The sequence below is a fragment of the Pomacea canaliculata genome, linkage group LG1 (assembly GCF_003073045.1).
Source record: "Pomacea canaliculata isolate SZHN2017 linkage group LG1, ASM307304v1, whole genome shotgun sequence".
Lineage (NCBI taxonomy): Eukaryota > Metazoa > Mollusca > Gastropoda > Architaenioglossa > Ampullariidae > Pomacea > Pomacea canaliculata.
Window position 1 is genome coordinate 33,484,208 of NC_037590.1, and position 12,382 is coordinate 33,496,589.

Here is a 12,382-nt window from a genome sequence, read left to right on the forward strand (position 1 = left end):
TAGCATTACTAACAGTATACTTGACACAGGACATGTAAATACGTTTGATATTTGCAGTCTACATGTATATTTATAATTTTCATGCATATGTAATAAAGAGCAAAAATAAAATGTGTGCCTTAACAGAATAGTAACAGTGGGCAAATAGAATAACACTCCACATAAACATAGAACATGGTTGGGAGAAAGACAGGGAAAGACATAAAAAAAAGAAGGCCGCCAGCTAATGGATGATTTCACAACAGGCGGGTCTTAAGGTCAACTTCACAATGCCAAACTTTACCTTGCCACGTTTTGTGGGTGGTCTTCGAGCAGGCATGTTGCTCGCCAGATGGGCACGGGCCCGATGTGCAGAGGTATCCAAAAGAGGTGTATCAGGCACTGACGCAAATTCCACTGGCACATTTACAGCATCAATTTCATCCTCAAACTCTGGCACAGCCTTATTTGATAAAGTCTCGTCCACATCTGTTAAAGAAAAATGTCATAACTCTCATAAACACCATTGCTATCACTCATTCTTTCACCACACCACTACAATGACGTCATATAATTCTGAGAGGAAGAGTACTCCTGCCAAGTTAAAGTCAAATACATAAATACGTATAGCATAGATTATATTACAGCGCAAACATTACTCTAAACATATACCATTTTAACTGTTCTTTGCAATAAAAAAAAGCACATAACCGCTATTTCACTAACTTATTATTGGATGTTTTCTGCAGGCTGCATTCCTGGTCAAAAAGCAGCTTGTAAAAAAATCTTTTTAAAATTTTCTAGTATCAAAATATACAAATATGAATGTAACTCCCATTTATTCTTTCACACACATGCATGTACACACAAAGATGTTATTTGTTAGTCAAATAATGAAGAAATCTACTTCTAGAAGCATTTGAAGAAAACATTCAGAAAGAACAATTCTATAATTTTATAACCTAGTAAATACTAAAAACAACACACACAAGAAAAAAAATACAGGACAACATAAATGCAAAATATGGAATGCCTGAGAAAATTCTGTTTCTCTTAAATGGTAGTGCTTTAGGCATAAGACCCACCAGGAGAAATGACAATATCAAAAGATGTTTCTGAGCACGTTGAAAGGTCATCTTCTGCAGACTGTTGCAGTGGTGACAGAGGTTCTTCTGCAATTATTGCAACACACTAGGACAGGCACATCACAAAACAGCTCGAGCATTTTTTTTTCTATACAATAATGTTTACAAATCAACAATTATCTCTAGGAAAACGTATTACCGTACTAGCTGTATCCAGTGGAAATAAACATTACAACACAGGCTATATCTCTGGACTGCTTGCAGTCAAATTTTCTGCGTTAACTTCTAGAAGGCCAAAGGACAAAACTGCTTCCAGTTTAACTATAAACATCAAGAAGAAGAAGAGAAGATATTGTGAAGTCTCATATTGATTGAAGTATAAAAGCTTAAGCTCTATGGACTGTTGTGTTTTCAGTTTATTGGCTCTAAGCTGTGAGAAGTGGATGTCAAGAACTTTTTCCAAAAAAGAAATAATAAGAAGTTGCTAAGTAAAAATTTACTGCAAGTCTATCGCTGACTTTTTAAAGAATTTTAAAGTGGTTCTGCATATTAACCTGTTAAATGGTTCGCGCAACCCAACAGCCTACAACTTCACAAGAGGCTAAGAGCTGGTCTCAGCAGACAGCCAGTAGTCCAGAGATATGCGTCGGTTGTTACAAGCAATCAAAATTTTAGTTTAGCTTCCAATAGTGCAGGCAACACATGCTTAAGCTGCAGTAATCCAGCTTTGATTTCAAACAGGTACTGCTGGACACAGCAAAAGTGTGTACAACTGATTTTAAAGAAATTTTAAAATGTCCTAAAATCATCTACATTTTAAAAAATGCCACCATTGCAATAAGTTATAGCACCGCACCGTCCTCCCTCCCCTTTCACATAAAAAATATACAAGGAAGAAGTGAAATGTCATGTCCTTTTTCCCTTCATGTTGAATTGTGACTGAATTTTTACAAGATGTCAGAAACCAACAGCTGCTTTGATTTAATTAAAAGCAAGCGCAAAATGGGCTTTTGTTAAGTGATCCTGAAAAGTGACACCAAAACTACTTAGCTAGATGCAACCAACACATTGCAAGACAAAACAAATTATAAGGTAAAGGAAGAAGTCTGTTAACAATGCTGGTTTGTCTAAAAAGCAGTTTTTAATGATGGTCACTTTCTTCTCACCATTTGTGAGGATTCAGCACTCTAAAGCTACAAAACATTTTAGACTACTATTTTAAAAACAAACTTTCAAGCAGCATGCATAATTGGGTTAAAATTTCACTAAAATGACTTTTTTTTCAGCCAAATGCTATTTATTCACAAATACATACCTTGAGGAAACTTGTATCCCATGATCAAAAAACAAAAAAGGACTCATTTAGCATGCAAAACTGTACACTGAACTAAACCCACCCTCTCCATTAAGCATTGTTGTAACAGCACGAGCAGGAGACCGGGACACAGAGATCTGCACAGTCTCAACAATTTCTTGCGAGGGGACAGGTGGAAGACCAGCCGCTTTCCTAGCATCAGCCAGGTCACTCTCCAGTTGGAACACCTGTGGAGCCAGCTTAAATCAACCACTATTCAAAACATGCTTCATTTCTGCAGTACAACATCCTTCTGAATAGCTCAAACAAATCTATGAGTTGTAGGACAGAATTAAAACACACAACTCAACTGGTTTATAAATGATTGATAAACCAAGAGACAGAATCAGCTTGGAAAAGAAAAAAAGTACAATTTGACCATTTTATATTCTGAGAAAGAAACAATAAAACACAAAACCCATAAAATCTGAAGATTTAAACCTAAAATCTTTGCCAAACAATACTGGGTTCTTGCCCAAGTTAAAGATATACGGGAACAAAGACATCTCTAACTTACCCTATCTTTGAGATATTTTACCAAATCATTGTACTGCTGGTCCTTTTCACTTTGCTGTTCCAGAAGACTCTCTCTTTCTTGAAGAAAATCTTTCTCCCTGTGAAGAGAGCCAAAAATATCAAGCAAAATCAAATGTTTGTTTTGGAAAAGACCACATACAAAAGAGTGCAATTACTCAGGTCAAATAAAAACCCATCACAAGCCCAAAACCAGAACCACTCACATCTCTATCAAGCATGTCTACCACACTTTTGATTCAAAACAGTTTTTTTAATATTTATAGATTAGTCATAATTTTGTAAATTTGGGTTTAAAAAGTATAAAGTACTGGATAAAAACAATAACTGACAACTATTCTTGGAAAAATCATGAAAAAAATAGAACTTTTGGATTAACTTAGAAATAATTATATAGTCATAAGTTTGGCCTGAAAACTGTTACACATTTCAATAGTTTTTAAAAAGTTATGAATAAAAATTACTTGCAATAGTTCATACCCAAGAAAGATTGCCATTTCTTAAAAAAAAAGTACAGAGTGGGGAAAGTGCTTACACTAAGTACACAGATAGAGATTACCTTTGTTGATATTCCTTTATAAGCTTTTTGGCTTTGTGATATTTCTTCTCCAGAGCACTAAAGTCTGCCTTCATTTTCCTCTCCAGTGCAATATACTGGCCCTGTGATCCCTCTAGCATATCCTGAATTGTTAGTAAACAATAATTAAATTTTATTAGATAATACATCAAAATAATACTCTTTACCAAGTATGCTCATGTAGAAATAGAATATGCTACTTCTATAGTTCCTTTGTGAGCACCTCTATGTGTGTCTGAGAGAGAGAGAAAGGAAAACAGAGAGAGAATTATGTGAGAATGAAAATATTCACCTACATATAATGCATAATGTGTACAAGTAGGTCTGTGATTATTTATGCGAAGACCTCTACCCAACAAAATGTATTAACTTTCTAATATGGCAATGGAACCACAAAAATTAATACTGATCTTAAGAGTCATATTACAAGATAAATGAATAATTTATGTATGCAAGATAAAATGCAGACAGAGACAACATAAATGTTTTAAACATTGAAATTCAGTGGTAAATATTAAACTGTGCCATTGGTAAGTACAATTTTTTATTCATGATAGAAAAAGAATTTACAGAATCACTTGTAATGACAGTGACAAAGCAGAAGGAAGGATGTAAAAATGTAACACATTGCAAGAGGTGTGACCATTCAATAGGAAATATCAGTTGAGAAAAAAAGTGTAAGACAAAGAAAATCAGTTTATCAGATACTATTAAATGACCCACTGCTTTTCAAATTTTGAAATCGCATCATCATAACAATATGCCTGTTTTCAAGATCTGGATAAATGAATAAATTAATGGTTTTACTGTTGTTCATTTTACAAGAGTAGATTTCACACATATCTTTATGTTTCTTAAGGATCATTTCATAAATGCTGGCATTGTTTTCGAGTCTGGCTATCTTTCCTTTTACAATTTTCATTTCCTTGGTCATGGCTATCATTTTCACATCTATCATCTGTCCTTCAGCCCTCTCCAACTTTTCCAAAACTTTGTCAGCAAGTTCTTCAACCTGACTTTTCATCTGTTTGACATCTTTTGCTGCTAATGTGTTTTTACCAAACAGTTCAAAAAGAATGTTTTGAAGAGGCTTAACTATTGGGACAGCCATGTTGGTAAATTCATAGTTGAGTTGTATTGAAGCTACCATCACTATTACCATATTTGTGCACATGCGAAGATGAAGGCTATAGGATGAAATATTCCAAGGTGACATGATTTTTTTCTGCCAATCTTCTGTCAACAACTCTTTTTCACTTCTTATAAAATCATCCTCATGTCATAGTGATGAGATTTTCTTAGTGACACTCTTTGCTTGTTGGTAGCATGGTTCAATCTGCTTCTGGGTGTTGCAGCCAACCTGTATTCCATTTTTGCATTACCTTCCATAAAACTTACATACTGGTGTGCTTGTCAAGTGGAAATCAATAAGCTAGTGGTTCTGGTATTTAAGAGTGATTATTGATCCCAACTATATGTTTGTGCAGGTACTCTTTTCTTCTGCAAGCCCATCCACAAATATATAAAATGAAACACAGGAAGTGGAGAAAGCTGGTTGGTATGTAGACAACACTGATATATCAGCTGTAACTGGAAAAGTTAAAAGCTGACTAAATGTTGGGATCATACCTGATACTGACTCTTCTCTTTCTTAGCTGCTTCCAGCTGCTTCTCTACTTCTCGCAGTCTATGAAGTGCATCTTCATACTTTTTATCTGTCTGCTTCCTTTGACTTTCAGCACTCTCCAACAAGATCATCTTGTTAAAAACAGAAAAGCTAGAATAAGTGATCAAAATTAAACAAATAAAGAAAACTCTTTCAGTGGTGCATCACGATCTACTAAACTTCTTTAATATTCATTCAAAATGTTGTTAATGTTCTTCTTCGTTGCACTTTTACAATCCTTTATCATAAATGTACTGATATATGCAAACACACATATACAGAATTAAACGATTTACCTTTGCTCTTAACTTTGCCAGCTCTGCATCAGCAACTGCATTTTTATACTGCGCCTGCCAAAAAGTAATCAAGTCTTCTTTACTTGTCTTTGAAAAAATAAATTTTTAAAAATACTGATAGCAAATGTGGGATACATGGATTTAAAGTGTAACTGAATACTTGTGTTTTTGATCAAGTCTTACCTCTTTAAGTTTAATGAAGAGTTTTTCTGCTTCCATTTCTGGTGAACCTGTATCACTGCTACTTTCCTGTAGCTCAAATACTTCCACAGTTGGTTTTGCATCTGAGTTTTCTACATATTCTGGTGAACTACCATTCTCATCGTCTGCTATGGAAGGCATTGACTGTGGAGTGGTGTCCCCTGCTGCACTCTCAAGCTCCAGAACAAAGTTGTGCTCCCTCTGATGCTGCCTCTCATTATGTAGCAGTTCTACCTGTGAAGATTTCATAAAACAAATCATGTACGTAAAAACAAAAACAAAAAAGTCACTCTAGGACAGCAATCTGCCATTTAAAATGTTAATGAACACAGTTATGTTGTGCTAACTGTAAAAGTAATCTCTTCAGCCATGGACATGCCATGCACTTATCAACCATTAACTAGCCTTTTAAAAGGTATAGAAGCATACAGTTTTACATCTATATATCCGACTAGATCTACAACAGAATTCTAAAACTTGTGATCATATTATTTACCAAAAAATATCATTCCTTACCTTTTCTTCGTCATCCACCTCCTGAGAATTCTTTCCAGCATTTATCTCCTCCTCTTCGTCAGCCCCATCATCCTCTTCCTCATCATAATCATCCAAACGTCCCTCTTCTTGTTCTTTAGGGAAGGAAGCATGACCGTTTACCTGTCGCAGAGGCTGATAAGTTTGTTGATGTTCATGGTAAAGCTGCTCCATTACTTCATCCTGATAAAAGAAATTAACATGTTGAAAACTTTGCCTTAGTGTTGCAGCAAAACCCTAACAAAAGAATACAGACGCCACCCAGAAATGTTTCAAGATGAAGTTTAAAAGAATGTTGATAAATCAATGTAGCAAGCAGAGAATCATAGCCTCTACAAAAATTGATAAAGTTTAATAACACCAAATATCTCATTAAAAAAAAAAGATGGTTGCAAATGGCAGAATGTCTTTGTAAAATACTTGTTTAATACTTTGCTGCTTGGCAAGATTCAAATTAATGTCAGCCAAAAAACAGCCAATTCCAACCTTAGGCTCAAAGGCCTCTTCAAGCTGCTTTAGGCGTTCCTGCTCCTTTTCACGCATGTTTTCACGTGCCCTATCCTGAGCAAGGGACTGCTGGATAAGTCGAGCTACTTCACTCTTGCTTGGATCTTTTTCACGCCCTATCTGGAATCTGAAGAAGTATCCCTTTCATAGTATCTTAAACAAATTGGAAGACCAAATTACAAAAGCAAAAAGACACTAACAGAGCTCACAATGTAAAGCAATGTTTTAAAAGGTGGTGAGTTTGCAAGTCCTTTAGTTGAATTAAAAGCTACAAAATTATGATCTTTTAAATCAAATATATACAAAAATTTATGAAAGTGTCTTACTTGACAATGCCACTTGTGTTGCGTAATACAGAAGCAGCATAAGCCTGTGTGACTCCTACTAAACTTTTACCATCAACTTCAATGATCTGATCATTGACTTCAATCCTGTAAAAAGAAGCAAAACAAGGATGGCAATTAACTTCTACAGTTGTGAAAGGTTATGCTAGATACCTGTTGAACAGAGCTAACAAGAGTGTAAAGTAATCATCTGTTAACTAAAACTGACTCAATTAGAGTCTATGAAGTGGACAGTTTTATGTGACATATATCCTTAGTATAGCTGGCAACAATGGTCATCAAGGTGTAATTGCTTACTTTCAACATTATTTTTTTGCAGGTATAATTTATAACTTTGATAGACTTATTAATTCTGCACTTTCTAGAGTTACTCCTTGAACCCCAATCCCCCTTTTCAATAACACTTTAAAAAAAAAAACCACCTAAGGAAATGGTTTCTTCCCCCTAAGAATGTAAATGAATTTCAACATAAATTTAAAATTTCCTTATACAATTTTAACATCAATAGCAGTAGGTGTAGATGAGCAATCTCTCTCTCTAAAACACACACACACTCTTTTATTTAGCCTTGGCTGTTTGTGCCTCAACATTTCTACAGAATTTTATCTCATCATGTACTGTGATTAGTTATCTTTTACTGTGACCCAATCCCCTAGAACCATACAAATCATGTTTTAAAATCTCCCTAAGACGACTAATTTTACACCCTGTATGTTTTCCTGGTTATCCTTGAAACAGCTACCTATGCAAGCCAGATTTATGTTCTCTGTTGACTTTCCCCATGACACAGCTAAGTTGGATCTACATTCTCTACCTTAACTCCACTCTTTCTTAGGCTACTGCTTACATTTATGAAATTTCCTTCAACTCACTACACAACTGAAAGTTTCCCAATGGTCGCTTCTATGATCCAACCCAAATAAACTTTACTTTTCAATTTTCAAGCATTATTTCAGACTTTTTGTGGCCAGAAGACATTTGTGGTACAGTGTGGGTGACTAAAACAGCAGAACGTGCTCTTGAAGTGCATGACTCCTTCCGAGACCTATCAGGCTAAAAATTTCCCAGATGTAATTCTAACAGTGACTGACAGTTACGGTAGTGTTTTCACAACAAATCCTTCCCAGCGCCCCTAAGCAACCGTTATTTTCTTCCCTGTTTCTGCTTGCGGTAATTAGTAGTTTTGTAATAATACTGCTTTTTCAGGCTGGCACTTAAAGATTTCCGGTTTGGCAGCGAACGTGGATGCTCTCTTTCCCTTACCCCCCACCCTTTGTGCCCGGCTGTCCCCGCCACGCAACCCTTCACCGCAGAGATCACTAGGTTTGCATGACCTCAGCTGTCACCGCTCGCTTTCGCGGCCTGAATACAATCAGCTGACGACAAACCAACAAACCAACGGTCGGTCGCGTGGCCTCAGTGTACATGTATTCTTCTTTTTATAACGTTACCTTCTCCTTCCCTCTGTACCCGACCACCCCTCGCCCTAAGCCACATGTATAAAAACAACACCAAATTTTTGTCTGAAGCCTGTGGCATCCACAAGTATGCACAGTAACGAGGGTCTCGACCTTTGCCTGCCTGTTAAAATCATTTTCCTGGGTAACGAAAGACGAGCACACGCAAAGCAGCACGCGCGCGCGCACACACACACGCGAACACCTATTCAAGCGCAAGAAGCATGGTATCGTGGCAGCGTCTTGCGGATTTCCAGGAAGCCATTCCTTCTTTGCTCGTGGAGTTGAGGGAGGAAGGTGAACCGACAGTTTGCCATGACAGCGCCGCGCCACCGCTGACGTGTACCTCACAGACCGTTATCTTACCTCCCGTCTTGCTGCGCTGCCCCTCCTTCTGTCAAGGTCTTGATGAAAATGCCAAGCTTCTCTAGGCCCGCGTCAGCGCCAACTCCCATGCCAATGATGCTCAGTCCTAGACCTTCTGAGCCTGCACAGAAAAGGATGCTTGTACGCACGTTTGAACACAAAACCGCTCTCGAGGCAAGATGTGCCAATAAGATTCCGAAAACCTAGGAGCTATGAGGTTTTATCGGTCTAAACTGCTGTCGTTTTCCTGCGATGTCAAAACAGTAATAATTCTAGGAAGAGGTGGGTAGGGTTTTAACTTCATATTAACTACTAACTGTAAAACATTTTCTTAAAGCATGTGCACGTACTGGCGCACGCACACTGATTTTATTGAGGTAATTCTAGATAAAAGATGGGAAAAAAAATCACCTCTCTTTTTATGACTATTTCACTATTGCCGTCACCTGCTTACACTGTAATGCATATCCCTTCACGAGGACAGCTACTACACATTTAAAAGCGCTAAATATCTCCTTAGTGAGCTGTTAAAATTGCATGTAATGGTCACTCCAGTATTTAAAAAAAACAAAACTATAAACACCTTTCTTCAAGGTAATTTACCGACGATAGACTCGAAAAGACGATTTGTGTGTCGATTTCTTAACTCGAGATATGTCAAAATAAAATATAGTGTAATTCGCGAGCTGTCTGGATCTTGGAGGATATATAGCTCTTTCTTTCCAAACAAGTCCTTCCTTCTCTCCCTTTCTACACATCCATCTCCTACCCCCACTTGCCCTCCACTCCCCACTGGCAATCTCTTGCTGCTGAAGCTCTGAGACCCAGTGACTGGATCATCTGATAAAATGCTTCTTATTCCCTTCGTCGTGAGATGTCCTAGTAAGACATCGTCTTAATCCTTCGTAAGTCACGTAGTGAAAAGGATGGTTGAACACGCTAGTTTCACACCACCACCACCCGTCCCACTGCCAATCCATCTTTCATCTATATTCCTTTCATCAAACCCGCCTCCTCCCCCGTAAAAAAATGTTCAATGTCACAAAGAAGTTTGAATATTCGCTGCCTAAACCTTCTCTTGCACAAATGAAAATAATTTTCAACTGATAACGCAAAAACAAAATTGTTATACACTGTAACCGGTGCTGTAGGACTTAGGAAACAACCAACTATTGTCTTTATGAGCCCATACTGAAATGTTCTACCAGAATTAAAAATGCTTGGAACAAAACACCGTCTATATGCGCTACAAACTTCTCACAGTGCTTTTATGTCTCAAAGTCGAGGGCTTGGGAAATTAAACATGTAGTCAGCTTAACATATAGTTGGTGGTGACAGATGTAGACAATAATGCCTTTCTAAAACTTCTGGAAGGGTAGCCTAAAATGCTGAATGCAACTTTTCCAAATGTGTCTGCAAAACTAAAACTTTGAGCTGATGAATATGATATTAATACACTGAGGGAGAACATTACATGAACAAGTGAAAAATGGTAGCCCATTCATTTTTCTATTTTTTTTAATCTGATTCTTTCTCTCTCTTGCTAGTTTTTGATGATTCAGAAAATTCTACTCGGAGCAGGATAACAGACATTTTTGAAGGAAAATTATTTTAAATTTTGTGTCTATCTGCTGACTCTTACTTCCAAGTATCAATGCTGTCCTCTGTAAAGGTTTGCTTTCCAAATCCAAAAATATATAATTTGGGTGGTTCTGTTACATCACAAAAACTGGCTGGCGACTAGTCGTGGACAAAGCTATTCTAATGAGGATTTATTTTCATTTGATACTTTAACATCAATGTTCAAACACAAGAGGTTTTTTTTTAAAAACAATAAGAGTTTTTAATGACTAGCAATAAGGCAAACATCAGAAAGACTGTGGCAAATACTTGACCATCATTTTAACTGGTCTAAAGCAGTATCAAACCTTTTGATAAGAAGCATATTACATCAGACGGGCATTATTGTAATATATGTTAGTACACTTGAGTATAATAATAACATCGTGTCCCAACTTGAAATTCCATTCCACAGCTGGTCAGGTGTGATAAAGCTAGCATTTAGTAAAAAGTTAGTATTTAGTTAGCATTTAAGTACAAACTTAATGGCCAGTTATCAACTGCTGTTTAATTATTAGCAAACCTTTTCACTTTAATTAAAAATAAAATGGTTCAAACTTCAACGGCACTAAAGAAAAGACAATAAAACAAATACAATTTTCAAAGAGAAAATTAGAATGTACCTTTCAGCAAGTCAACTTCAAATACATCCATTTTTTCGACTCGCTTTTCCAGTTCATATTCAGCGGATGCTGATACTGGGTCAACATCTTCATTTCGCCTGTCATATTCTATTGTGCTATATGTTGGAAAGACCTGTAAAAATGAGCATTTCACACTTCAGTTTTTTTGGCGTTTCAATGATCATTTGTTTGTCTACTATACATAATCATTCATCAAACTCATATTAGTATTTCCCACCCATAAAATTGCTGGGGGGTTTCTGACCCTCAGTCCTCCATTACAGTTGTGTGGGGCACTCTTGGAACTTGGAATACTCCGGGGCTCCTCACAATTTCATTTTCTAAGTTTTATGCATTAAAGAAAATTCCAAGACCTAAGGCAAAAATAATTTTACCCTTTTTAGTGTATTTCAAATAAAAGAAATTTCACAAACAATTACTTTGTTTTAAATTTTTAAGTCATTTTCAATTTTATTGATTTTTTTCATTTTATTTTGTGACTTTATTTCCTTCTTATAGGCCAAATTAGAGGAGATTAAAAGCACCAGTTACCTATATCCCCTGATTTGTCCTGTACATTGTTCCTTAAAATTTTAAAATGTTTAAAAATTATTTTACTACCTGTGGACTGCTGGAAATGATTAAATGTTGCATTGTCACTGAAAATGAGTAACTGGTGAAAATTTAAAACCTCTAGGTTGATGGTGAGTGGGTGAAAAATTGATTATAAAATTCTACTGAATACATATTTGGTGAGTCAAATAAAAGTATCTAATAAAAAAGAATCAGTTTCAGAGTGTAAAATTGAGAGACTATACCTGTGCATGTAAGTCTAAGGAAACATACCCGAATTGGATTTTTGCTGAACTTGAGGCGACTGGCCTTCTTTACTTGATACTCATCATCACTGTCCTCTTCATCTGTACTGGAGAGAGGTGGTATTTCTATGTAGGGTACATGCGCCTCTACTTCCTCAAACAGGTCTTCACCGTCAAGCACTAAAAATAAAATGACAAACATATGTTTTGCTAAAACTGCAATTAAAATGTTCAAACAAAGCAACACACCAAAATATACACAGATGAAGATTATTATGAGATTTATACACATAAGATGCAGGTCTAAAGTATAGGGTTAATTTCTTTTTATTTGTTCATTGCAGATTGGTGTTTTTCATGAATTATTATCCTAAGTCCTTACTGCAAATGGAATACAACAATTGTATTAGTTAAAAATTAT

General features: G+C 36.3%; 1 protein-coding gene across 14 annotated transcripts in view; it reads right to left on the reverse strand.

The window, feature by feature from the left end:
- The window catches only part of LOC112568395 (neurabin-1-like), a 51,977-nt gene that overhangs the window by 16,520 nt on the left and 23,075 nt on the right, over positions 1 to 12,382 (reverse strand). For 13 of the 14 annotated variants that reach the window (XM_025246119.1, XM_025245797.1, XM_025245961.1 and 10 more), the window contains 14 exons: positions 11,990 to 12,141; positions 11,144 to 11,276; positions 8,901 to 9,021; positions 7,060 to 7,164; positions 6,713 to 6,860; positions 6,209 to 6,409; positions 5,675 to 5,926; positions 5,492 to 5,545; positions 5,159 to 5,287; positions 3,512 to 3,633; positions 2,936 to 3,032; positions 2,462 to 2,606; positions 1,065 to 1,151; positions 284 to 468 (listed from right to left, as the gene is read on the reverse strand). In XM_025246119.1, coding sequence (XP_025101904.1) covers positions 284 to 468; positions 1,065 to 1,151; positions 2,462 to 2,606; positions 2,936 to 3,032; positions 3,512 to 3,633; positions 5,159 to 5,287; positions 5,492 to 5,545; positions 5,675 to 5,926; positions 6,209 to 6,409; positions 6,713 to 6,860; positions 7,060 to 7,164; positions 8,901 to 9,021; positions 11,144 to 11,276; positions 11,990 to 12,141 — 1,931 coding nt within the window. The remainder of the gene's footprint in view (positions 1 to 283; positions 469 to 1,064; positions 1,152 to 2,461; positions 2,607 to 2,935; positions 3,033 to 3,511; positions 3,634 to 5,158; positions 5,288 to 5,491; positions 5,546 to 5,674; positions 5,927 to 6,208; positions 6,410 to 6,712; positions 6,861 to 7,059; positions 7,165 to 8,900; positions 9,022 to 11,143; positions 11,277 to 11,989; positions 12,142 to 12,382) is intronic. The other variant, XM_025245874.1, reaches the window with a different exon arrangement.